Source organism: Littorina saxatilis, linkage group LG17, assembly GCF_037325665.1.
Source record: "Littorina saxatilis isolate snail1 linkage group LG17, US_GU_Lsax_2.0, whole genome shotgun sequence".
Lineage (NCBI taxonomy): Eukaryota > Metazoa > Mollusca > Gastropoda > Littorinimorpha > Littorinidae > Littorina > Littorina saxatilis.
The window spans coordinates 4,897,306-4,924,265 of NC_090261.1; the positions used below are offsets into that span (position 1 = coordinate 4,897,306).

Consider the following 26,960-nt stretch of genomic DNA (forward strand, 5'->3'; position numbering starts at 1 on the left):
GGCCTCTTCTTTAGCTGTACTCAAGTCTGGAAGACTTGCAGAAGTTTTGAATGCAGCTTATTGGACGTCCAAGGACGTATTGATGAGTTTCTATCTGCGGGATATATCAAGTACCCGCCATTATAGTACACATGGTCTGCCAGCTACAGTCGCTGCCGGACAAGTACTTACACGATATTGACTGTGAATATTTTCCCACCACCTTAACTCTTTCCGCCCTGCGCCCGACAGTTTGTCGGGCGCTCCTTTGCAGCTTTCAACGCCTGTGCCCGACAAACTGTCGGGCGGTGACACGCATCTTCTCTGACCTTGTTTCTGATCTAAATATAAAGGCAGGTCACGAGCAAGGGAGGTAATTCTGTTCCCATTTCCTTCTTCTTTGTTTGGAGCAATTTGGCGAACGAAAATCGTCCGATTGAGTGTTTTTTTAGCATTTTTCTTGCGAAATATGAGCAACCAACGCCGCTACTCGTTGAGGCAGGTTCTTGACGAGATTTTCCTCGATGATGACAGTGATTATGATGCCAAATGCGACGTTTTTTCGTTTCAATCGAGTGAAACAAGTGGTGATTTGAGTGCACAAGACCTGTGCGCGGGCTTCGATGCAATTTATGTGAGACAGAAACATCCTGTGACTTGTTGGAACACCACTATAAGCTTCTAGCTTGTTGCTGTTTCTGTGAACTTTGTATACATGTCATGATTGTAACATTTGTTAAAATAAACTTATGTTTAAACCAACTCAACACACCACTCTGTCACAGTTGTTCCAACAAGTCACAGGATGTTTCTGTAAATGGAATGCTCAAGCGTGTAATAAATATCCTGTACGGGTATTTCATTTCAGCGTCACATATGAAACGCAACATGTTAGCAATTTTCAAACGCGATTTACACAAACTTGGACAAAAATCTAGGTCAACATTTTATCAACACCGGAACTGACTCGTGAAGAACACACATTTCTGTGACGTTTTGAGCAAATTCAAATCGAAACTAGTCACGTGAAGAAGAAACAACACGTGGTGTCACAATATTATGGGATGGTTTTTTACCGGAAACGCACGTGTATAATTTTCAAGGAGGTTCGCGAGGTCCGCGCAACTTTCAAAGTTTGGTCAGTAAATGTACTTTATTTCTACTTTATATTAATACATGTTCCAGTCCCATTGCTCAGCGTTTGTTCGACTTAGTTTCACACATTTGGCATGTAGAATATCTATGAAGATTAAAGAATACATGACATCGAGTCAAAGAGCCTGTGGTGTTACATGAAACGCAATGTCTTCGTACACTGAGAAAAGCGATTAACACACTTCCAATCGAACTCATTGTCACTAAATTAGTAAATATAATAAAGAACTTGCATTCTGAGAATAATTATGTAGCCTGTTGTGAAACTAAATGAAAGAAAGTTAGATTGATGATTAGTTGCTAACGTACCATTAATCTCTGTGTGACGCCAAAACTGTTAATTATCTACAATTAACTGTAGTCAAAACCCAAGCAGCAAAATAATGTTCTACATGCTGTGCTATAGTGCAAGGGTCATTAGCAAACATGCTGAGGTGTTAAGGGAATGCTGGTCCTTGTCTTAACTGTGTCTATGGTATTGTCAGCACCTCTCTTTAACAGCGTTACAGTGTCACAGTAAACGCCTCGCCCCACACCCAAAACCTTAATCGCTTTTTTATTTCCTATATGTCTAATGAACATTGTTTATCAAGGACTTCAACAACAGGTATAGTTTGTTTCAAGAACAAAAGGCATTTTAACCATAATAACAGAAAGGTGTCACAGTGTAACGCTGTCATCGGTGGGCGAGTAGTGCACTTTAATCCCACATTTGTGAAGATCCATGCCAGGTACTGCTATTTTGAAAAGCTTTCCATAATCTGCAACATCGGGGCTCTTGAAAAATAACTAAAAACAGACAACTCCAGACAATTGAATATTGGTTCCACTTTCCTGGTTTTGGTAACCAAGAGGGAAGATTGTGTTTGTGACTTGGAAGAAGGATTTCTTTGAACTTTACACACTTCAGAAGGTACTGACTGCTACTCAACAGGTAAGAACATGCACTTATCATACAACACACAAAATTGTATGTGTCTACAACTATTAGTTGCAGAGTTAGAAGCGCTTTAGTGAAGTACCCATCAGATTTGCACTACAGTGCCTAAACCCTCCAGGCTGGAGAGGCTGCTGAGCCTGCACTGCAGTCAGGGCTGATAGGGTTAATTAGCAATCTATGTGAGTTGGGTAAGAATATGTAATTTAATATAAAGTTTCAAAAGTAAACTTTGATTTAATTAATATACTTACCAACTCACATACTGAATTCCCTCCCAACCTGCCCCGCATATTGTGTTTAAAGGGGTATGTGTTTCAGAACGGAATGAGTGTCACTGGTGTATGTTCGGCGCATGCGCAGGACACCGGTAGGGGACATAACTACCATGGACCATGCCTTATATGGCATAGAGTTTTGTTTTAAGAGTTACCTCCCCATGTTACCATGTATGAGTGCTTCAATACCTTAAGCAACAAAATGAAGTTATTGCTATCTATGTGAGTTAGTAAGTATAATAATTAAATCAAAGTTTATTTTTGAAACTTTATATTTTCAACCTTCAGTCAGACTTTGTATTAATATCTTCCCCCGGAATCAGCGTATGGCTGCCTGAATAGTATTAGCAGGGTAAAAACGGTCATACACGTAAAAATCCACTTGTGCAAAAACATGAGTGAACGTGGGAGTTTCAGCCCTTGAACAAAGAAGAATAAGGATGACCTCTGAGCCTTGATGTCTACCTCTTCCAACATAAAACTTAGAACAAAAATAGATTCTGTGAAGGTTGTCAAGTCTTTCAAAGTTTCATACTTTTCAATTCACTTGGGTGACGAAGAAACTGGTGTTGGTCATGGCACCAGACTCTTCAAACATTTTTGTGTATTTTTGTACTGCAGCTTGTGTTCTTCTTTCCCATTTCTTCTCACCCGCTCCCGCTCCACCGTACTCGCCTGTGTGTCAGTGAGTGTAGTTATCGCTGACTGGCCACCATGATCTGTGTGAACATTGTGGACTGTGTTGTTGTTTCAGGACACATTTTTCTACTCCCTGGTGTACGACCCTCAACAAAAGACGTTGCTAGCAGACAAGGGGGAGATCAGGGTGGGGTCCAAGTTCCAGGCAGAAATCACTGCCTTGCTCAAAGAAGGTACCTTCTTTTTCACACATGCCTAGGCTGGAATGTAATGAAGTGTGATGTCTGATCACTGCATTAACAGAAAAGGACCATAATCCGCCATCCTTCTCTCCGGCCTATCAGGCCAACACGTGATCCAGAAGTGATCCAGTGTCGTGAATGAGGAGTAATGCAAATAATGTGATTTTCTTAACCTTTTCACAATTTTAAATGTTTGGAGGAATTCACGTTTATATGAGTTTAGAATACAAAGACACTCGGGCCAAAAAGAAAAATATGTCTGTTTCCGGTAACATCGCCAAAAGAAATAGGGTCGGTCAGTGTTTTTTTTAATTTTTTTTATTTTTATTTTTTTTAAAAACATTTTTCTTACGTTTTGTTAACGTCTTTTTACGTTTAAATTTTTTTTTTTTAAACGCTTCCTTTTTTACTTACAATTATTTAGCACATGTTTTTGACCTAGATATATTGAAACTAAATAAAGTATACTTGACTTCATATTTTTTTGTTTGTTTGTTTTGTGTGTGTGTCTGTGCGAAAAGCGAAAAAAACTTTAGGGTCGGTGCTTAAAAATAGGGTCGGTCGGGTTACCGGAAACAGACATATTTTTCTTTTTGGCCTCATTTATCTTTTCTGAAATTAACAAAAAATGAATCGTACTCATAGTGGGGGGAATTTTCATTCTGAAACTTTGATAGCTGAGAAAGAGTGAAGATTGGATAGAAATGTGAGCAGGATTTGAAGTTCCTGGTACATGTACTTCTTTGTTTTGAATATTATCTACAGTTAAACCAGTTGGGAAACCCGTTTCAGAATATAAGAATGAAAGAATGTTAACTAGCTCTTCCTATCGAGATCGGCTCTGTGTTTACTAAATGTTTCAGTTTTTGAAAGGGCAACTTTCCCCCGAAAGCGGCGTATGGCTTCCTAAATGGCATGGTAAAAACGGTCATACAGTGATACACGTAAAAACAGTGAGAGTTTCAGCCCATGAACGAAGAAGAAGAAGAAAGGGTATATTGTGTGCCCACAATAATTGTTCAAGTCTACAGATGAAAGAGGCATTGGGTATACTATGCATGATTATTTTTGTTCAGGTGAAGAAGATACTCGGCAATCAGAGCATCTGGAGACGTTGGTGTGGCATCCAGAAAACGAGCTGAGTAAAAAGGAGATTGATCAGTTCCTGGTCATAGCGCGGTCGGTGGGGACATTCGCACGAGCGTTGGACTGTACCAGCACCGTCAGGCAGCCAAGCCTACACATGAGTGCCGCCGCAGCCTCCAGAGACATCACTCTGGTCAGTACAGTGGAACCCCCCTTTTAAGACCCCCAAATTTAAGACTCCCTCATTTTTAAGACCCTCCTTTCTCAGATGTTGTGTTGATAACCTGTGTAAATTCACCTCCATTCTAAGACTCCCTCCCTTTTGAAGACCCTCCTTTCTCAGATGTTGTGTTTCATTTCCATTTCATTCATTTTCATTACTTCATTGTCCCATCGCTGGGAAATTCGGGTCGCTTCCTCCCAGTGGAAAGCTAGCAGCAAGGGAGTCGCGCTACCCAGGTGTCTGCGTGTTTAGGTGTTTTCAGCCACCTGCACTTATGGCAGAATGACCAAGGTCTTTTACGTGCCATTGTGATGACACGGGGGTGGGACATGGCTTCCGTCTCTGGGTCTGCACATAAAGTTGACCCGTGTCCGTCCCGGCCCGAATTCGAACCTGTGACCTTCCGATCACAAGTCCAGTGCTCTACCAACTAAGACTCCCTCCTCCCTTTTGAAGACCTACATTTTTTTTAGATTTGTGAAGGTCGTAAAAGTGTTTCACTGTAGTATTTTTGGTTTTTTGTCTGCCTTTGTTACTGGGAGCAGCATGGGATGCTTTAGTTTGATCATTGTGGTCCTATAAACTGAGAGTGATGCTTTATAAAGTGCCATTTCTCTTTATATTTATGACAGGTTGTGTCAATTAAGGTTTGCTTTGAAAGTTTGGACTCCTGTAATATTGTTTCAGTCTCTGCTGACCTGTGATTACAGTCCAGTATTATACTTACAGCTAGTATCACAACTGCTCCACTATAGAAGGGAGATAATCGATCTAGTATCACTACAGCTCCCCTATAGAAGGGAGACAACCGGACAGGGAAAAAACACGCAGCATGTTAGCTCAGTTGATGAGATACTATGTTGATCATATTGTATGAATCAGTCTTTAATTTTGAAGGAGGAAATGATGTAGAAATTCATAGTCTGCAAAGAGAAGGCTTTACATCTCCTATTTCCCCCACTGTATGTTTCAGTTTCATGCAATGAACACTCTCCACAAACACACGTACGAGTGCTCGAAAGCCATTCGCAGCCTTGTACCGGACGGCGGCCCAGTGTTGTGTCGCGATGAAATGGAGGAGTGGTCAGCCTCAGAAGCCAACCTGTTTGAAGAGGCTCTGGACAAGTACGGCAAAGACTTCAATGACATCAGGCAGGACTTTGTAAGTTGTGCTTTCTCATTTGATCATCTATAAATCTTAATACATCGCAATGTTAGAGGGAGTGCGTTGATGTGGGCCCAGTTACTCATGTTCAGGCAAGCTTACATTTATCAGGTAGCGTATTTTCTTTGCGTATGTTGCTGAATTCTGAGCCTTCCAAATACTATTCATGGCATGTTATACCTATGATGCAGGGGTTAACTAGTCCACCCGGAATATAAGGCATGGGGAAGGGGTCACTTAAAAAAATAGAGTCAAACGCCTGATAAGAGAAGGGGAAAAGGAAGTCAAGAATATGATATTGACAAGAGGAATATGTTTTCCGGTAGGGAATTGCAGTCTCTATGTGTTAAATGGGAAGGGAAGATGAAGACAAATGTTTATGAGGTGTTTTCAGAGGGTTAGGATAATGTTGCAAAATGACAAAGATGTGACATGAAATTTGCATTTGTCAGCTTAAAAGATTGAAAAAGGTTGACAACAAAGAAGGGGGGGGGGGGGGGGTGGGTGGGGGTGGGGTGGTAGAAGATTGAGAAAGGTTGACAACAAAGAAGGGGGTGGGTGGTGGGTGGCTTAATAGCAAAGAAGTGGGTGGGGGTGGGGTAGGTGGCCAGGGAAATGATAAGTTGAGGAGTTTGAAAAAATTGTTTGAACATTCTGTGAATGGGGGAGGGGGTGCTAAGTAAATAGTTTTTGAAATTGTAGTCAGTGTAGATTCTTAGAATGTTTAGCAATTAATTGTTATGCATTGTATGTATGTGTATGGCTAATCGTTTACTCTGTGCTGTCGTGCAGTTGCCGTGGAAGTCACTGAAGAGTATTGTGGAGTACTACTACATGTGGAAAACCACAGACAGATACGTTCAACAGGTGAGCAATGATTGAACTTTGATTAGTTTGAATCTTTTTCCCATCTCACATCAGCATTTTCAATTTGTTCTTCAATTTTTGTGTGACACATTTTATTCAAACAAAGGTGGAAACATTATTTGGTTTATGTATTGCTGTTTGTTTGACAGAACATTTTGATGAGAACTCTTTCATGGTTTTCGAGCTGACCCTTTAGCACCCTTGCAGCGTGCTTGCTTCAGATTGTTGTTTTTGTCCTAGCTTACAAAATGTATTGGTGTGCAGAAACGCATCAAGGCAGCTGAAGCAGAGAGCAAGTTGAAACAGGTCTACATTCCCAACTAGTAAGTTACACCACTGTCTCACGCTGGTTTCACTCTGATCAGTATTGTCTTTATCTTAGTTTCTCGACCAGTTAGAATTGTGGCTTGTACGTGATGACACCATATTACTGTATCCTTCTTTTACCTCTTGTCTTCGCGAGTTAGACTTCACATGAAGTTATTTACTGAGGTGTCATCACATTTTTAGTGAAGGTGCGTTTGTTGTCCACTCTAAGAAAAACCAGCCATGAAAGTGAGGCGTTATCCTTGCCGTGGAGAGAAGGAAAATGTAGCCAGAGAAGGTTTCGGTTGAGCCGTGTAATTGAATTTTATGGAGTTCTGTTTGTCTGGCCAGTATTGGCGTTAACCGGTAATTAGCGGTATTTTACCGGTTGAAATGAGAAAATACCGGAATAAAAATGGCTGCCGGTATGACCTACCGGTTGATGTTTAGAACTACCGGGTTTTTTTCTCTGGTAAAACAACAAAACCAGTACTCTGAGTTGTACTCTTCCAATGACGATCCCACCGGGTTTTTTCTGGACTGTTTGCATCATAAAAGTTTGCGTACCGGTTTGAACAAATACTAGCGCCATCACTGTCTGGCTCGTTAATTAATTTGGATGGTGTGCATTTTGAAGACATCAAAAAAGATAAGTGTGAATACTGTTTTTGCTTTCAGGTCTGCCTCTACTCTATGTGGGGCATTTGAATGTTGTAGTTACCAGGGCCTAGCATTGTACGCCAAACAGCGTATATACCCCAACCCTATTTTTTAAATTTATTTTTTATTTTTTAGTCTTGTAAAGAAGGAATTAATTGGGAATTCTCGATTTTCAATGATTTTTGGCTCACGTAAGTGTACCCTATGCCTCTCGTAACTTTGTCTGTCTGTGCGTTTGTGCGTGTGTGTGTGTGTGTTTGTTTGTGTGTGTGTATGTCTGTGGTAGAAACTTTAACATTTCGTCATTTGAAGACGTCACATTATGGCGTAAGAGGGTCAGACGTCACGCGAAGGAATTACTGAAAGTCTCGGTCATTGTTATTTTTCATTTTGAGCGGGCCGAGACTAGTTGGCAGTCGTGTCCCTGTAAGTAGGCTACATGCAGACAGACAGATCTAGATCTAGTGTCTCGCTTTCTTGCACAGTTTCACCTATGCTTACTGTGTGTGTGTGTGTGTGTGTGTATGTGTATGTGTGATGGAGTGATTGAGTTTGTGTTACTGTTTGTCGATTTCTTACGTGAGCCTCGAAGGCTTCGCCTCTTGTTTAGTTTTGTTATGCCCATCTCACTTTTTCCAATGCCAGGCCCTGAGTCACTGAAATATGTTAAGTTGCATGTCTAAGTGAAAATGTGTTTGTGATGACAGCAACAAACCAAACCCAGCAGCCATCGCTGGCAAAGTGAACGGTGCTGACGGACAGGTGTCTGGCCGTGCCTGCGAGAGCTGCTACAGTAAGTCGCTTCACACCGCTAGCTGTGCAACTTGTTATTACATTCCTTTGTCTTCATACCTCTAGCTGTGCAACGTGTTACTACACTCTTTTGTCTTCATGCCATATTTATTGAAGGAGTTGAAACTGACAGATGTGAATTTTAGGAAGAGCAGGAAACGATCTTTACTTGTAGAATGTGTCTGTTTACACTTGCATTTCAACACAAGGTTAACTGTCTATGAGGGCTACTAGGTCCTGAAATGTGTAAGCCGTATTATGCTTATATTGGCTTCAGAAGTTTGAACTAATATCTTCTGTGAGGTTAACTTGAGTAAAAGCTTGGTGATGCCTGCTTTAAAAACAAAAATTGCATTATATTTTATCATCTTGAAATCCCCCTTCCCTCCTCAATCCACCCTCAATGAAATGGGGTTCAGATAGAGTTGAAATTAGTAAATATCATGCAGTTTCTTATACATGACATGTTTTCAAAGGATTCACAACTATGTGTGTGTGACTGTGTGTGTGTGTGTGTGTGTGTGTGTGCGCGTGTATCCTGTGTGTGTGTGTGTTTGTTTGTGTGTTTAGCGGCCCACTCCTCGCAGTGGTACTCGTGGGGCCCGGCCCACATGCAGTGTCGCCTGTGCTCAGCCTGCTGGATGTACTGGAAGAAGTACGGAGGACTCAAGATGCCCACGCGTTTAGGTAAGCCCATTTTGTTTTGCCCTGCAACCCTTTTCTTTGCTCATGCCATTTTTCTCTCAAGTTTTGTTTGTTTTAACCCATGTACTGCCTCTGGTCCATTTTTTCTCGTGCACATATAACTTATTCATCTTTTTTCATATTTCCTGTCCTTTATGAGTTCTGGGGGTTTCCTCCTCATGTTTGTGTTGCTTGAGTAGTTTTAGCATTATTAACTTCTCTGAAGCTTGCTGTGTTTGCTTTGTGTGGGTGCTAGTTGAGTAGTAGGCTGGCCGGTTTTGCTTGTGCGTAAAATGAAGTGAATGTGAAGAAAAAAACATTTTCATATCAAGGGTGGACACTTCTTGACTTTTGTTTGTTTGAATTTTAGCACTTTATTTTTGCGCACAAGCCAGACAGTGCTTCTCTTCCATTCCATGTGTTTGTGTCATTTTGAGCATTTCGTGTTCTTGTGCCGCTGTGTTTTGTGTTTGTCTGCAAGACTTTTTATGCCTTGTGTCTTGCTACTTTGTCATTGCGGTTCATTTGACATTGTGCGTGACCTTGATATGATCAAGTTCACCTTTTTTTCATGAATGGCTTTGCCGAGGTCTGATGTGTATGGCCTTAGCTGGGTAGCCCAGCCTTGATCATCAAGTGTTGTAAATTTAGGGCATGTGCAGTTTCTATCTTACCCCGTGTCTTGTTCTTTGCTGTATATTTTGGAGACTTTTCCCTCGTTTTGTGGTGTACTGTGGTGAAAATGTGATGTACCCCATGTTGTGTGGCGTACATTTGAGAAAAAAACATGTTTTGGGCTTCAAAGACATCAGTCAGTCATGATGATGGTAGTGGGATAATGTCTATCTTGCTTGCAGATGGGGAGAGGCCAGCACCCACTCAAAGGCAAGGTAGGCATTGCATATTATTTCTACACCCCCTTTTGCCATCCCATTCTTATCACACCCTTTGATTCATTTAGTTCTGGTGAATGGATTCTGTTTTCATCGATTGAATGTAAGCTGATGGGGAGTGAGGAGTTGGCTGTGTACAATCAGCTTAGAAGATCAGTGCCAGTAGAGGATGCCTAGTAACTGAGTAAGTGAGCCGTGTTCATGGAAGTAAGTACTTGTACGAAAAAACGCAGCAAGTGGTTTTACACACAGTTAGAAGTGCTCGTACAAAAAATGCAGCAACAAGTGCTTGTATTGTTTTTCACACAGCATATGTATGCTTCGCTGAAGAGAAATTTTCGAAAGGCTACATCTGACTTAAAAAGTTTTACTACGAGCGAGGGGTTTAGGATGTTCGCTTCAGAGACTTGTATGGAGAAGACTGGATTTTTTATTTTCATGGAGCAACTTAGTACTGTGTCAGTGTGTGTGGTTTTTTTCCCTCTCAGACAATTGTTTACGGCAGATGTAGAGGCTAAGAGAAAGAAGAGCACAGTTATCGTATGTCATGAGAGCTTGGTGTTAGCATGAAAGTTTTTGGTATTTTTCATTTTGGGGAGAAGAGCTTCATTGCATTGCTTTTTGCCTGACTTAAACATATATACCTTCTTATGCTTGCACTTTCCAGAAACTGAAACAATAAGCAGTCCATAAATCATTCGGTTCCTTGTTCTTTTTCTACCCTTAATTACAATACTAAACAAATTACTCTGTGACTGTTTTGAATGCTCTGAAAAATTGAGTCTCTCCTCCGACATCAATAGAAATTGACACTGGTAAGCTTCCTAGCATGTTTATGGTTTCCGGTTGTTACTACGATGTGAATATGAGACCAAAAAATCAGTTTGGGGTCAGAATCTTGAATGGTTATGGCACAGTTGAACTATGTGCTGCTTTACAGCAATATGCAACATCTGAACCTCTTTAGAATTCTTGGAACAGAAAGCAAGAAAGACTCTGAAACAAGAATGGGGGGAAAAATGACTGTGAACACCTAACTGACAGGGCTTACCTTTGTGGGGGAGACATTGTGGTAGAATGACAGTTCCATGTTTTGAAGCTGTTGCAGAGTGTAAATGTATGTGTAGGGTGACTAGCCCAGCATTTTGTGCTGCCAAGTTACAAAGTTAGGACAGAAGCCCTCCTGTATAGACAGGGGGGAAGCAGCATACAAGTTTGGGTTTTGACCTGTTGTTTGTTTCTCTCTGCAGAGCGCGTGGCTCACTTAAACTCCATGCGCACTCAGAAGTGCACCATTGCAGGATGTGGGAAGGTAGGCAACTCTGTCATGTGGTTGTACCCTTCTGATAGTGTTTCGCGCCGTGGTTGTGCTTCTTGATTGACATCTTGTTTGTAGTAGCAACATTTTTGTGTGTGTTTTGCCGCAAGAATCCAGCCAGAGAATTCTGGGGGGGTTGGGTGCATTGGTGCAAGTTCACACTTTTCCAGACATGAACTAGTCATGGCTTTTTCCTTTTAACTCTGGTGTTTAGGCCTTCATCTCACTAGTATTGTTTGGACTAAGCGTCAAATTTACACTGTAATGTCTGGATAAGTATACAAAAATTCAGGGTAGATTTTCTATGAGGGATGAGATTTGTACACAGATCTGCATAAATACGCCTTTTCTGTCAAATGAAAGTGTTTGAGTGTTTAAAACACATGAAACTAAAAGAGCCCATTTGTGATCTCCAAATTATAGACATCGCAGCCGCCTAAGCGAAAAAAATCTTTCAGAAAAGCGTGTTGAAGAAAGCTAACGTTGTGGCAACATGTGTGTGTCAGGAGTTCAAGCTGAAAACGCACCTTGCGCGACACCTGGCCACGGCGCACGGCCTGTCCATACAGCCGGGCAGTCCTCGCCCCGTCATGGTCACCAGGGCTGCCTTCTGTCTGGTGACCACCGCTCTCACGCGCATATCCCGCAAGGTCTGTAAGGACATTCTGCGACCCAGGCACGCAGCGCGCTGTTGCTTCATCCCCATCAACACTGCTGCTATCAAACAAGAGTGTGAGCAGTTTGTTTTGCTTTGGTCATTTTGATTTGATAGTCAGGCAGATTTGAATTGTCTTGAACGTGCTGATTTCCTGGGGGTCTATATTATTTTTCATTGTCGTCGAACGCTGAAGAAGATGAAGAAGAAGATTTTTCATTGTGTTTGTCTTTCCTACAAATTCAGCGTTCATGTACTGAGAATTTTGTGAGACTTACACATTCGGCTATATCTTAAAACTTGGGCAGTTGTACAAATCAGTTGTCTCCTATTTTCTCATTTTTTGTGCTTAAAGTTAAATTACTGTATTGTCAGAGATACTCTTGAAAATATTCTTAACTTTTTTTGTATAATAAGATTTTTTTCATTTTTTTTTTTCATGTTGGCTTGAAGACATACTTTTCGTCACAGAGTGAATGGAACTGTGTTACTTTGTTCTTCAGGTCAGCTGCGACTAGCGGAGATGGGCAAGTATACGCCGAGTGTTCCTAAGCGAACACCGACCACCCTGGACCCGGTGGTTGCTCGTCTGGGCATTGACATCACCATGGAGAAACCCAGTCTGCTGTGCCGAGGTGGGTACCTCCACCCGGGTACCCCCACCTGTGGACACACCTGATTCCACACCTCACCTTTGGATGCTGGGGCGAGGGGGTTGGGGTGGGGATGTAATGATGAAATGTAGAAAGGGATAGTCGGATGACGATGTCTTTGAGGTTTAAACTATCGTGATGACTGTGATGTCTTTGATGCCGCTTTTCATATGCTTGTCTTGTGTGTTGCTTGCATGATTTCCAGTCTTTGTGTAATCTGTGTCTGTATTTACCAAAACATGTACATTTTTTTTTTCTGGCTTGGTACCTGTTGTAGAAACCATCTTTTTTTACTCCCGACTGTTGACTTCTTGTTTATTTATTTTTTTCTCACCCATTATATCTTGTAATTAATGTTGAAGCTAACTCCCATTGCATGCACTCTCCTAACTGAAATAGCACAGTAAATAACGTAAGAACAAAATGTTTGTTCAGTACAGGGCAATGCTATTTCAGATGGGATAGTACATGTTCAGGTTTCTAGGTGTTCTTGAGCATCTCGTTTCCTAATGGTTCATGGAATTGGACAAGTGCACTAACAAGTATTATCACCCAATTAATTTTGACGGTTGAATTGTTAGACCGCATGTATGTTACTTCAGTTGAATCCAGGAATGCATAAAAAAACTGAATAAGTGTTTTTTAGTCCTTATTTGGCATTGCAGTTTTGAAAGCAATTGAATTTCATTGAACAGTCTGATGAGTTGATCGCTGCATAGCTTAAGAGCAGGTTTTATTCATTATACACCATCATTTATTCATTAGAGATTTTCAAACACAGAGTTAATTCATCTGATATTCATGTCTTGGTAATGTCATCACTTGAAGACACATAAATGAAAAGTTCAAGTTTGTCAAGTTTCTTGCTATTTTCAAGACGAAACGGAAGAGCGAAGACGTAATGTTGACCGCTGTATGATATGCTGATGTGTGTTATTGTGGTGCGTAGGAGCCATGGCTGAGCGCACAGCACAGGAGCAGGCCAAAGTCAGCAGCAGCTACCCTTCCATCATGAAGAAACGGGGCTACGAACAAAGCAACGGAGTGGATGGTAAGCATACTTTTCCAACCAATGGGGTGGATGGTAAGCGTACTTTTCCAATCCAGGGAGTGAATGGTAAGCATACTTTTTCAAGGAATGTAGTAGATGATAAGCGTACTTTTCCAAGGAATGGAGTGGACGATAAGCGTAATTTTCCAAGGAATGGAGTGGATGATAAGCGTACTTTTCCAAGGAATGGTGTGGATGATAAGCGTACTTTTCCAAGCAACAGAGTGGATGGTAAACGTACTTATATAGCAGCAGGGAGAGCTTTGGGTTATAGATCTCTTCACAGTCCATGAATAAAGATGGATGGTGGTTCAGTGTATGCACATTATTAACATATTTTGTGTGTGTTAGAAATAATATGACACAAATTCACAGCTGTGATGCAATGAGATGGTATACAAAAACCTAAACCGTCCTGATGTTCTCATACAATGAATTTCTTCCCAAGGCACCTGGCTGACTGTTCTGTATATGTGGTAAAAACTAAACAGGATCTTGATAATCTTGTGCGGTAGTTGTGAAGGACTTTTTTCTTTTAAAATGTGCTTGATTAGATTATGAATTATGTGTATCTCAAAACACCAAGACATCTGTAATGAACAAGTCTAAGAAGTTACTCATACTTGAATGGTGTTACATTGTGTATTTTTTTAAATGTTATCTGTGTTTGTATGATTTGTAGACCACCAGGTGAAATTCTGTAAAAAAACAACAACCGCATGAACTACAACAAAAAGTCTTGACAAATTGCAAGTGTAGGAAGGCTGGGAAACTGTTTGTTGATGAGGTTGTGTTTATGTCTGTTGATGAGTTTGTAGTTTGTTAATGACGTGCGATGTATGCTGTGTTGCAGGCCCCATAGCCAAGCGCCCCAACATGGGGGTGATCCGCCAGGCCGGCTCTGCAATCAAACCACCTTCCAACTCACCAGTAAGACACACTTTCTTTTTAACACCAAGATAAAAGACAATGCGCGGGGGATGGAGACTGCTGGCTGATCATTTTGGGACATACGCTAAACCTCAGCAGACAGATTTTGCCCCAAATTGACCTGCCTGTATTAGTTACACAAAAATAGCAGTTGTCTTTGCCGAAACGGTGACGCACTGTAGAACTGTTTTGATTTTTTTTTTCACGCTGAACACCAAGCCGAGCTGATGGCTTGAACATGAAGGGCTTTTACTGGCTGGCAAGAAGTTGTGAAATTACTTGGTGATTGTGTAATGTGTGCAGTCCAAGTCCTCAGTCAGTGTGGATCATTGTTGCTAGGCAACCGCCTGCTGATCAACAATAACAGTCCAGATCTTAGGTTTATGGGCAGCGTTGAAACATCACTAAGGGTGTTTTTGCAATCAACTTTTGTCATTACAAAAGAACTTGCCCCGGTGACCACCTCTCTAATACGACCACCTGCCCATTACCACCACCTCAGAAGATCCCTGAACACCTTTTGGTCGGCCCCTTGACGGGTTTGACTGTACTGACCTTGTGTTGTTTTCAGAGAGGCCTCCTGAACCACGGCAGTTTGAACGGGCGCGGCAAGATGCCGACCATGCGGGGCAGCAAGATGCACATGATCAGCTGGCTGGACATGCCCGATGATGTCTTCTTCTTTGCCACCGACGCCACCAGGTGGGTTACCTGTTGCACAATAACTTGACACTGTACACGCTTGTCTTGTTCCCGTCAGTGTATTACCGATACCAGTCCCAATGGCGAACAGTGACTATCGAGGGCTGTGTCATATTTTGGTCCAAAAAATCCAAATAACAGTTATGTATCGATTGATAAAAGTTATATTCCCATTTCTGTTTTTCGACTAACGCAGACAAACATGCACTCTTTTGTAGTCTCAGCTAGGCGCGTAAATATGAGTTTTAGTCAGACTCTGACGTCACATGGCTCAAAGAAGGGAAATCAAATGTTCAATGGATACATAGAAGCTAGTCTTGTTTCATTCTTGTGAAGCAGTAAACACATGAAAAGTTAGATTTTAAAACACACTGTAGTAATTTTTCAGAGCGACTTTGCAGACATGAGTATGCTGTTGAATTATGAGTAGGTCTGCTCAGCTTGGGTAGCAGTCAGAAAGATTAACCCAATGCCCCCTGACAAAAAAATGGCAGGCAGCAAAGGGAGCAAAGGGAAACTACTCCGCACAACATGCACGCATACAAAACAAAACAATTCATATAAAATCATAGAGTACTCGCATTTATATAGAAGATTGCAGAATAACTCGAGAATACACTATAGTTTCATATGCAAGTATGTTCTGTCCACTTCCGATGTAATAAATGTTGTTTAAAAAAAAAATCCAGCAAGTGTTCTTCAAAAACATCCAACGTGTCAGCCTTCAGTCCTCATTTACACCAATATATGTTGAAAACTCCGAGAAAAATCCACCTGAAAGTCCTGTTGTCGAATAACACCCAGATCGATGTCAGACTCATCCCCTTTCACCTCTTCAAGTAGAAAACCTTCGAAAGGCATGTCAGAATCGTCATCTGAGTTACCCATGATCGAACACCATACTTCCAAACCTTCGTTCAACACCATTTTGTCAGACAAAAAAATCTCAAACTTTGAAAATTCATCGCATCGATTCAAACTCTGCAAACGCTAGAATGAAGCAGCCGGAAGGAAGTGCATTAATCACATCCGGTCGCAAGGCCTTATGGGTAAGGCTCAAAGCGAAAGTGAAAGTAGGTGACCTAGTGTTTAGCGGGCCATGCCGGGCGTTTCAGGGATTTCATAGGGCACTTCCGGAGGGCCATGCCGGGCGGTTCAGGGGGCATTGGGTTAATAGTGGTGTTATCTCCCTTTATGCAGTTGCCCCACAAGTCCACTATTTAAAGATCCATTCAAGAGTAATTCATGACTTGGACTACAAATCCTGTCAAATGCACATTATCTTTTCATGAGTGCTTAATTACTTGGATGACAAATAGGTTCATGCATTTCTGTGTGGCTGTGAGTTCTTTTAACTTTGCGGTTTTGAATATTATTTTAGTATGAGTATGCAAAAAATGTTGGGTGCAGAATAACCTAAACACTGACAAGATCCAGAAAGCCCACAAAACTTTGTATTTGAGACTTTTCTAAAGCATTTCCCGTTTAGTTATGGAGTCGTTAATTCTTCTTATTCTGTTTTTGCCTTCATAGGACGAGACTCCCACGTACACGTGGTTTTTTTTGCACGAATGGGTTTTAATGTGTATGACTGTTTTTACCCCTCCACTTTGGCAGCCATATGCCAATTTGGGGGGAGTTCTAAATTAAACCTCTTTCTTTCTCCACCAGGAAAAGTTATGGAGACCTCAATTAACCTCTTTTTTTCTCTCCCAGAAAAAGTTATGGAGACCTCAATTCAACCCCTTTCCTTCTCTCCCAGGAAAAATGACACAGACCTCAATTCCACCTCTTTTGTCTCTCTCAGGAAACTGCGCAAGCAGCTGCAGCAGACTGACTTCAAGCGAGCGGCGCGCAACCCGTGGCGAGAGCTGAACGTCAAGACCAACACCAGCATCTTGACCGCCATGACCACCAAGCGCGCCTCCCCCGCTCCCCCCACCACCCAGCCCCCACAGGAAGTGGTCGTCCTCGACTGAACACACAAGGCTGCCTTCCATCACAACGTTTTGCCCACTTTAGTTCACCAAGGAGAAAGCGGACACGGAGAGAGCGCGGCCCGTGCGAGTGTCAAATGGAGAAAGAAAGAACAAAACTTAATACAAAGAAGAAGAAAAGAACAGCAAAGGAAAAGTGACTTGCCGGGACTCTCTTCCCTGCCCTCCAGACTATGGAGTATTTTGTGAATGAGACAGCATGATATCTGAAAATTGTAGGACGCCTAGGTAGAGTTGTTTTTGGAATACATGTATGTGTGTGAATGAGTGGGTGAGTGTGGATTGTTTGTTGGATTAACCCTTATCTTGTAACGGTTGTATGACCGTTTGTGCAGCTACAAGTTGTGCTGAGAGAACATTGATAGCTTGTTCTAGTACGTTGTTTCCCTATGTACGTTCTCGCTTCATCTCATCCTTAGGGGGGAATCTCTGGTTTTAGGGAGGGAGGGAGAATGATGTACACTTCCACATGACGTTGCCTAATCCACTGTCCTTACCCCACCCACCCTCCACCCCTTAGCACCCCCTACCCCTTCTTGCTGTTCTAGTGAAACTATCTCTCGCTGGGCACCCTCCACCCCTTCTTGCTGTTCTAGTGAAACTATCTCTCGCTGGGCACCCTCCACCCCTTCTTGCTGTTCTAGTGACACTATCTCTCGCTGGGCACCCTCCACCCCTTCTTGCTGTTCTAGTGAAACTATCTCTCGCTGGGCACCCTCCACCCCTTCTTGCTGTTCTAGTGAAACTATCTCTCGCTGGGATGAGACTGGACAATTTCTACACCTGTGTTTTGACAGCAAGTCATGAAAATAATATGCAAACATGGACGTGCAGTTCATCCTTGGAAAATGGAGAGTTGCTTTTGGAAGATGGAGAGATTCACCGAACAAATTTTGCTAGTTTGTACAGTTGTTAGTTGAGCTGTCTGGTACCCCTTTTTGATTAGTTTGTACAGAATTGGGTTTGTGTCACTGTACATGAGTTGCTGTTAAATTGTGGGAAGGGTGTTTTGGAAATCAACTTTGAACAGTTCTCTTGCTTTTTCTTTCTGAATTTTATACAACACAGCTTCCTTCAAGTTAGACTGCTGTAGCATGTGGTCATGAAAAGTTAAGTGCATTCTTGTCAAGAAGCTGCAGACTTTGAATACTATGCTTTAGAGCTGCTTCAAAACTGTTCCCCTCTCTATATACTTGTGAGAGAATATGATGACAGGCAAGGGTGTGCTCATTTTCTGCTTGATCAGAAAAATCAAATGAATGGTTTGACCACAAAACATAAGAAAGGATTGCCACAATTGTACTTTTCAAGCATTGTTTTACTGCTCACATTTTGTCATCTATTTGATGACACTTCCCATAGTAACAGCTTTTCAAGCAGAAAAGTTGCATGGAATTGATAAAAAAAAGTACTACATTTTTTTTGGTTTGTTTTTTGGCAGCTTCAGGAATGCACCTAACTTGCTCTCTATTGTAAGATTCCATAGTCAAATGGGGCTGCTGGTACCGTAAATTCCTGACTGCCGTAGTGAACAAAGAAAAAATTTATTATTTAATAAGAAAAATCTTGGCTGTCAGATTTTAAACCATTGTTTTTGCCCCTGTTCTGTCTTTCTTTTTATTTTGTTGCTGTTTGTTTGATCTGCATATTTGTTCAATAATAGACGTGAAATGTGACTTGTCTTAGAGTTCAAATGATTGAGAAAGAGAGAGAGAAGTATGAGAAAAAGGAATTAAATTGACAGCAGAAAGTTAAAAGTCACATACAACATGACCTTTCTTAGGCAAACATTTTTTTGCATAACATGAGCTGTCTAAACCACTTCAATTTGCTATATGCTTCTGTGACTTGTCACAGGCTGATATTTTCCGACCCAGTCTTGCCCTTAGGAATAATGGAGGTAAATCACAAACTTGTGGGCTGTCAGAAGTCATTTCCACTTGCAATTAGCAGACGAGTCAGTTATACAGGTGCTCTTAAGACAGGATGCTCGGTCCTTGCACCTTGCTCAACTCGACTGTATTGAGCACAGGATTAGACTCTTGCCTTTTAGCCTAGAGCTCTTCCTTGATATTCCTTGATTTCTTTATTACCTGTTGCCACACAAGTGGACCAAGGAGGCGAGATGAAGTAACCGCCAATAATCTGGACAAAATTGTGTTTCACGGTCTGTTTCTCCCTTGTCACGACTGAGCAGTACAATCATCACTGTTGGCTTGCTTGTGTTTGCAGTAGATATTTCTTTGCTGGCTGTTTCCATCTTTAAATATCATCTTCTGTGCTTTAAGTTTCCCCATCGCCTTTTTCTTTTGGATCGTTATGACTTTAGTTTTGGCCAAAGTTCTGGGAACATCTCTTCATTTTGTTAGCAAGTCCAGAGTTTGCCAACCATCCATGTACAAAATCCACACAGAGCAAGCCCTCCCTGTAAATACATTGCATGTTCAATTCCTTGCCTTTGTGTTTGGTTGTAGGGTGTTGACTTTCTGTTCTCTGTTGGTCCAGAACAGAGCCCCAGGCTCTCTGTGCTTGGGTTAGCATTGTGTGTTGATCCCTACAGCTACCAAGTTGATCACTACAGCTACCAAGTTTATCACTAGAGCTACCAAGTTGATCACTCGAGCTACCTAGTTGATCACTAGAGCTACCTACTTTATCACTACAGCTACCAAGTTGATCACTCGAGCTACCTAGTTGATCACTAGAGCTACCTACTTTATCACTACAGCTATCAAGTTTATCACCACAGCTACCAAGTTGATCCCTTGAGCTACATGTACCTAGTTGATCACAACAGCTATCAAGTTGATCACTAGAGCTACCTAGTTGATCACTAGAGCTACCTAGTTTATCACTACAGCTACCTAGTTGATCACTACAGCTACCAAGTTGATCACTAGAGCAACCTAGTTTATCATTACAGCTACTAAGTTGATCACTGTGACAGTTCGATGACAGGTGCTTCAAGTTTTGGGATCAGGAAAATCTCGCCGTCTCCTCCCTCCTTCCCCCAGTACTTTGTGTTAGTCCTGCTTGAAGTTGAGATAGGAAGCTTTGCTTATATTTTGTTTTTACCAGCAGTATAGGACTGACACAAGAAATAATGGCCTTGAACCCATCAAAAGGCTTGCTTAAGAATGTGTAAGGATACTTGTTTGGTTTTAAAAGTTATTTGTGCGTTACGGAATTAAATCGTTCGTAGATATTCCTTTTTGTGGATAGAGAAAAAAGACCTGAATATTGAGTAAGTGAAAACTGACCTTAACAACTATTCAGTTACAGTCCATTGACAGTCATGGTGTTTCCTCTGGTGGGTTCAGTAAACTTCATTTCCATCTGGTTTGCATTTTGCTTCAATTTTTTAATGTCTGATTATTTGAGAGCTGGATGGAGTGAAAGTCATTTTTATTAAATGTATAGCACTCCCACTGGTGTAGTGTGAAGGAGGTTGGTGTCTTGAGCAGGGCAGGTGGCAACCTACCTCCAACTGTCTTGAATCTCTGTATCACAGGCATGGGTTTTCATGGAAACAAATGGTCTTTGGAGTCATGGTTACGTGAAGGAGTGGGCAAAATGAAAGTTTGCCTTCAGCTTATATTACAGCTGAAGTAAAGTGAGCGCCTTAGCAGAAGCACTGACCAAAATGAAGATACCGCATTCAATTTTCTAAGGCAGCTGTGCCTTGGTTCTTTCTCCAAGCAAAATGCGTCGCTGGCGTTATTGTTGACCTAGGCGACGTGCATGTGAGATAAGCATGCGTCTCGCTCTGTCTTGAGCGAGCTGTATGCCTCGTTTTGTTGTACGAGAAGTGTACACCTCTCTCTGGATCAAAAGCCAAATGCATGCCTTGTACTGGGTCTGAGGAATCTTCAGACAAAACCAATCTTTCCAAGGTTGTATTCATTCTGTTGTAGTCACCGAGTCATTCATACTGTGCATTCACCTTAGCTACTGTTGTGGTAAGGAGGCATTAGAGAACGTAGCTTTTCATTTTTCCCTTTGACTGATGTACATACATTGGATTTAGATTTTCAGCACTTCTTTGAGCTGCATGTGGTTCTGACAAAAAAACAAAAGTGGAACGATTTATAAAATTTAAATGAAATTTGTTGTAAATAACTGAATCATTTTTGTACTACCAGTTGAAATGTCCCATTTTGTAAACTTTTGTCACTGGCTTATGTTTCACACTTGATTTTTCTTCATCTCTTTTTACTTTTTTTGTGAATGGTTCAAGAGCCTTCTTGACATCACTCTTCATCATGGAATGTGTCCGCTCATTTCACCTGTATTTGTACCATTGTTTTGAATGCCTCATCTAATTTATTTGGCAACTTCATTTCTCATAGCGCCTGAATAAAGTCAGTCCGACATTGAGTGGAGCCTTCAGACTGTTGGTGTTGAAAGTCCGGTGGTGGTTGATGAAAGAGTAGTGTATGGAGTGAGATGGCAGTCATTTGAAAGTGAAGGCACCTGGCATTTTGACAGTACAGCGGAACCCCCATTTAAGACTTCCTCCTGCTTTTTCACACGTTCTGCTCAATGCCTATGTAAATTTACCTCCATTTTAAGACTCACTTCCCCCCGCGGGTTAGGGGGAAGAATTTACCCGATGCTCCCCAGCATGTCGTAAGAGGCGACTAACGGATTCTGTTTCTCCTTTTACCCTTGTTAAGTGTTTCTTGTAAAGAATATAGTCAATTTTTGTAAAGATTTTAGTCAAGCAGTATGTAAGAAATGTTAAGTCCTTTGTACTGGAAACTTGCATTCTCCCAGTAAGGTAATATATTGTACTACGTTGCAAGCCCCTGGAGCAAATTATTGATTAGTGCTTTTGTGAACAAGAAACAATTGACAAGTGGCTCTATCCCCTCTCCCCCCTTTCCCCGTCGCGATATAACCTTCGTGGTTGAAAACGACGTTAAACACCAAATAAAGTAAATAAAGAATTCTTTTCTAGTTTATGTTTGAGGCTAGGATTTGAGTTTTGCTCAAATGAGTTCATATCTGTCCTGTAATATTGCAAGGGCAACTCTGTATTTGGTATGGACTCGTTTGCAACGAAGCGAAAAATGAAGACATAGGTACATGTATCATCGTCTTGAGAAACATGACTCCTATTAGCTGTCTCTTTCATCTAGATCTGTTGAAAGTTCACGAAAAGGGGAATAATCCAATCTAACGTGCTCATTCTTGACTCAATACATGTACTTGCAAGTTTAAGGCCACTAAATCCAGCTCTTGGGAACACACACACAAACACACACACACACACAAACACACACACAAACACAAGCAAACGCACACACACACGCATGCAAACACATACATACACACACACACGCAAACACATGTGTCATGTGCATTTAGAATAAGGACTAATATTTGATCATCTTGAACTGTTCAAGTCTGCATTCTTCTTGTACAAGGATCAATTTCATTTTAAAAGTACTTAACCTCATTTCTAAAGTCCAAACCTTTAAACTAAAGAGTGTAACATCAGTTACACACAGAAATTGGCAAGATCTATGTAACCAACACTTTGCTTTACAGGAAATTACTTTATTGAACAGTTTCACAGGCTCCTGTGGGGTGTAGTTTGACAAAACACACAATACTGATATTGAAAAGACACTTCATACAATGTAAACAGGACATTTGTAATACTGACGTGGTGCAATCAAAGGTTATATGTGGAAGGAAAGCAACTCGCTTTCATAAATACAGGCAACCAACAGTTGAAAAGTGCTAATACTGAATTCACACATTTTGATCTGATTTTCTCGATCTGACAAACGTTATATCGGAAAAATGTGAGCTTCTTAAGTACGTGGTACACGTAGTGATGAAGAAAATTACCCTGGAATGTTTTTAATACTGTAACAACAAATAACAACAAAATGTAAGAGCAACAGTAACCAACATGCAAGCATCAAATTGAAATACCAAAAGTGAACTATCATGCATGAAAATCAGATCTTTTCACCAATGCTGTAATCCTCACCATTTTACTCTTTTGAGCAGTAAGAGAAACTGAACAGGTCGAAAGCTATTACAATCTGGATAAGATAGACACATACTGTACTTAATTTCACCCAACAATAATATATTATTCAGTTCAATGAAAGCGGCATGGAAATATGAATTGAAATAAATGCAGGGAAAATAACGACAGACTGAAAAATTCGAATGGATGCAGAGAAGTGTTTAATACAAAACGACCTTCGCATGGAAAATCTTGTTATGAAGTTGAAAATGATTTAAATTTATCAATACTTTGGTATCTCATTAAAACACCAGGTCAAGATCATCACGAGAGAGAGAGAGAGAGAGAGAGTAAAGCATAAGTATTGATCAACGAACATTTCCAGACATACATATATGTATTTTACAACAGAATTCACAGCACGCATATCATACATTTGGAAACGTATAGTTGATGCTATCCACACGTAAGTCTCATTGCTTCTCTGTACATCAAACACATTGTTACTCTTCTTCACAGATTGCAAGAGCTTGTGTAAACATGAATGGGGAAAACTCAAACAAACAGAAACTAAACAAACATGCAGCTCATGCGAAATGGCTCGAACAGAAATGAGCTTCCAGGCCCAACAGATTGGTAGAGCACTGGACTTGTGATCGAAAGGTCGCAGGTTCGAATTCGGGCCGGGACGGACACAGGTCAACTTTATGTGCAGACCCAGAGACGGAAGCCATGTCCCACCCCCGTGTCATCACAATGGCACGTAAAAGACCTTGGTCATTCTGCCATAAGTGCAGGTGGCTGAATACACCTAAACACGCAGACACTTGGGTAGCACGACTCCGTTGCTGCTAGCTTTCCACTGGGAGGAAGCGACCCGAATTTCCCAGCGATGGGACAATAAAGTAATGAAATGAAATGAAATGAAAAATGAAATGAAAATGAAAATGAAAATTTTTGCGGTAATGGAAGTAGGAAACCAACAATGTATAATGTGCCATGCTTCAGCATGGACAGTAGGTTCTAAGGAGTAGGTTCTAAGGGTGCACTGTGGTCATAATTCACTGTTGCAACAAAGAAATAAATTAAGTTACCGTATAAGCCAAGAGTTAGCAAGAAAGCTAGTGGTACTTTTCTCAAATAAAGTGCATTCACCCCCTTCCAAAACAAAAGTTTGATGCATATCCAGATTCCATACTGGAAACTATAATTCTCGAGTCAAAAAAACATCAGTATGATTGCAAAGGTGAAGGTGTGAGAAGTTTTCATAACTGAAGGTAGACACTGATCTAAGTTAAGGTAACATTGGTAAATCTTTGAAGAACATCTGTACATGCATCTACCTAATGTAGAATAAGCTGCGAAGACACGAACGCTCATTGCCCAAATGCCGACCAAGAAGGGGTTGGAGTCCTTTAAATATCACTGTCCATTCTGCCTTGATGTGAAGGAAGGCGGCGAAGAAGACTCGTCATCAACGTGTCGCAACTAAGTTTTTAACGCTTGGCAAAGCATGCAAGAGAACTTGACATAGAGACCAACCGATGTGGGCGGAGAAGCTTGGTGTGCAAGGATATCACAGCGTTTACTTGGGCCGCTTGACCACCTATGTCTGGACGCATGACGCCCTATGTCTGGAAGGCGCTGGTGAAGAACAGACCGTACTGCCGACCCATCTTGGACACTGTCTTGGGGATGGGGAACTGGAACGTCTTCTCGTAGGCGCCAGGCCCTGGTACTTTCTGCACACAAAATGAAAAACAATTCTTTAAACTAAAAAACAAAATGAATGTAGGGGAGACAAACAGAGTAGAAAAACAAAAGGATTTTGTACTCACCCAGACAAAGACAGCATAAGTACAAAGTCAAAAGTTTGCAGGACACAAATATGTGAGAAAAAAAATACACACACAAAAAGTAAAAGCAAAAAACAAAACCCACCACATTCTTTGTCATTTTTAAAGCTTTAAATACCAGGTTTACATAGCAAGTTGTTCCAGGGGTGTATGCAAAATTGTGCCATAACACGAAGGACAATGGATGAAAATCACTTGATGCTAACAGGTGATGCTTGGAATTAACTCTGTCAGGTTTGTATCACAGAGTGAATACTTTTGAAAAATATGAGGCACACTTTTCCATGTGATATTATAATATAGGCGAATCACTAGCCAGGGGTGTATAGGCTAATCAGTCTGGGGTGTGTCTCCACCTGTGTTCCTTGTGCACGTGCAGAGACATGACACTCGTCTATAGACCTTTTTGACATCTGAGCAGCTTTTGTAGATATCCGCGAGACATGCTCTTTGTTATGCTTCAAAAGTCACAAGAACTTCAACCCTCATTCTTCGCAGCTCTCGCGAGATAGCTGTACCACATGCTTTGCTATATATATGCTTTGAAGTTTGCGAGAATTTGGGATGCCGATAGGGTCTATTCTCTTGAACCACACCAAACCTGTTATTTCAGGCTCAATGACCGCACGTAAAGACATACCGTGTGTGAAGTAGAGAAGCGCGGTGTCTTGGACATGAAGGATGATGACACAACGTGCTGAGAGTTTGGTGGCTCATAGTTGTAGTTTCCTGGGGCTGGGCCTTCTTTCTGTAAAAAGAGATATAACATGGGTACAATTAGTTGACAATCTTAGACAAGTGAGGCAGAGCAATATTTTAAGGGCTGAAAAACAAAGGGAAGTAAGAGCTCCAAATGCATCCCTTGTTCATGTCAATGCTTGTTATTCTCTATGTTCATTTCAATGCTTGTTATTCTCTATGTTCATTTCAATGCTTGTTATTCTCTATGTTCATTTCAATGCTTGTTATTCTCTATGTTTATTTCAATGCTTGTTATTCTCTATGTTTATTTCAATGCTTGTTATTCTCTATGTTCATGTCAATGCTTGTTATTCTCTATGTTTATTTCAATGCTTGTTATTCTCTATGTTTATTTCAATGCTTGTTATTCTCTATGTTCATGTCAATGCTTGTTATTCTCTATGTTCATGTCAATGCTTGTTATTCTCTCAGCTGCCAGGAGACTGGTTCCAAATAACTCTTAATCTTTTGCACATGTCCCACAGCACAAAAAAAGAACAAACTGACAGTTATACCCAACATGAGAAAGAGTAAGCCAAGAAACAAAGACATATTAAACAATGGTCAGTGGTTGTTTTCAGTAAGCTGTTTCATGAAACTCTTTTGATGAGATCAGAGAAACATTCAGTAGCCTTGCTAACATACACACTTGTCACAAGTTTTTTCTGTAGAAAAACAAAACCTGTTTACAGACTAAACACTTTACACAGACATAGAGTCATATGAGGAGTGACACACCTGCGGAAGAGAACACGTCAAACACATTTCATTTATTTTCTGAAGAAAAAAATCAAGTTATGCACCACACAAATACAAGCACTTACTTACACCTGTGTCTGTAGACAAGGACACAACAACAACAAGTCGCGTAAGGCGAAAATACAACATTTAGTCAAGCATAGTTGAACTCACAGAATGAAACTGAACAGATTGCATTTTTTTCCGCAAGACCGTACACTCGTTGCATCGTCTGTCCACCGCTCGTGGCAAAGGCAGTGAAATTAACAATCCAGAAAAGCGCGGTAGCGGTTGCGCTGAGAAGGATAGCACGCTTTTCTATATCTCTATTCTTTTTAACTTTCTGAACGTGTTTTTAATCCAAACATATCATATCTATATGTTTTTGGAATCAGGAACGGACAAGGAATATGATGAAATTGTTTTT

At 41.1% G+C, this 26,960-nt stretch overlaps 2 protein-coding genes across 5 annotated transcripts in view; one reads left to right on the top strand and one right to left on the bottom strand.

Moving 5' to 3' along the window:
* The window catches only part of LOC138953850 (metastasis-associated protein MTA3-like), a 39,565-nt gene extending 17,976 nt beyond the window's left edge, over window positions 1-21,589 (top strand). The window contains exons 6-20 of one of the 3 annotated variants that reach the window (XM_070325808.1): window positions 3,104-3,221; window positions 4,307-4,509; window positions 5,513-5,701; window positions 6,497-6,571; window positions 6,836-6,894; window positions 8,245-8,330; window positions 8,900-9,016; window positions 9,871-9,903; window positions 11,157-11,218; window positions 11,731-11,956; window positions 12,383-12,514; window positions 13,482-13,583; window positions 14,437-14,513; window positions 15,085-15,215; window positions 17,023-21,589. In XM_070325808.1, the coding sequence (XP_070181909.1) occupies window positions 3,104-3,221; window positions 4,307-4,509; window positions 5,513-5,701; window positions 6,497-6,571; window positions 6,836-6,894; window positions 8,245-8,330; window positions 8,900-9,016; window positions 9,871-9,903; window positions 11,157-11,218; window positions 11,731-11,956; window positions 12,383-12,514; window positions 13,482-13,583; window positions 14,437-14,513; window positions 15,085-15,215; window positions 17,023-17,194 (1,782 nt within the window). In that variant the 3' untranslated portion in view covers window positions 17,195-21,589. The remainder of the gene's footprint in view (window positions 1-3,103; window positions 3,222-4,306; window positions 4,510-5,512; window positions 5,702-6,496; window positions 6,572-6,835; window positions 6,895-8,244; window positions 8,331-8,899; window positions 9,017-9,870; window positions 9,904-11,156; window positions 11,219-11,730; window positions 11,957-12,382; window positions 12,515-13,481; window positions 13,584-14,436; window positions 14,514-15,084; window positions 15,216-17,022) is intronic. The other 2 variants (XM_070325809.1, XM_070325810.1) reach the window with 2 other exon arrangements.
* A 1,164-nt stretch (window positions 21,590-22,753) lies between these two features.
* The window catches only part of LOC138953851 (protein STPG4-like), a 42,975-nt gene continuing 38,768 nt past the window's right edge, over window positions 22,754-26,960 (bottom strand). For both annotated transcript variants that reach the window (XM_070325812.1, XM_070325811.1), the window contains exons 7-8: window positions 25,695-25,802; window positions 22,754-24,940 (exon numbers count right to left, since the gene is read on the bottom strand). In XM_070325812.1, coding sequence (XP_070181913.1) covers window positions 24,827-24,940; window positions 25,695-25,802 — 222 coding nt within the window. In that variant the 3' untranslated portion in view covers window positions 22,754-24,826. The remainder of the gene's footprint in view (window positions 24,941-25,694; window positions 25,803-26,960) is intronic.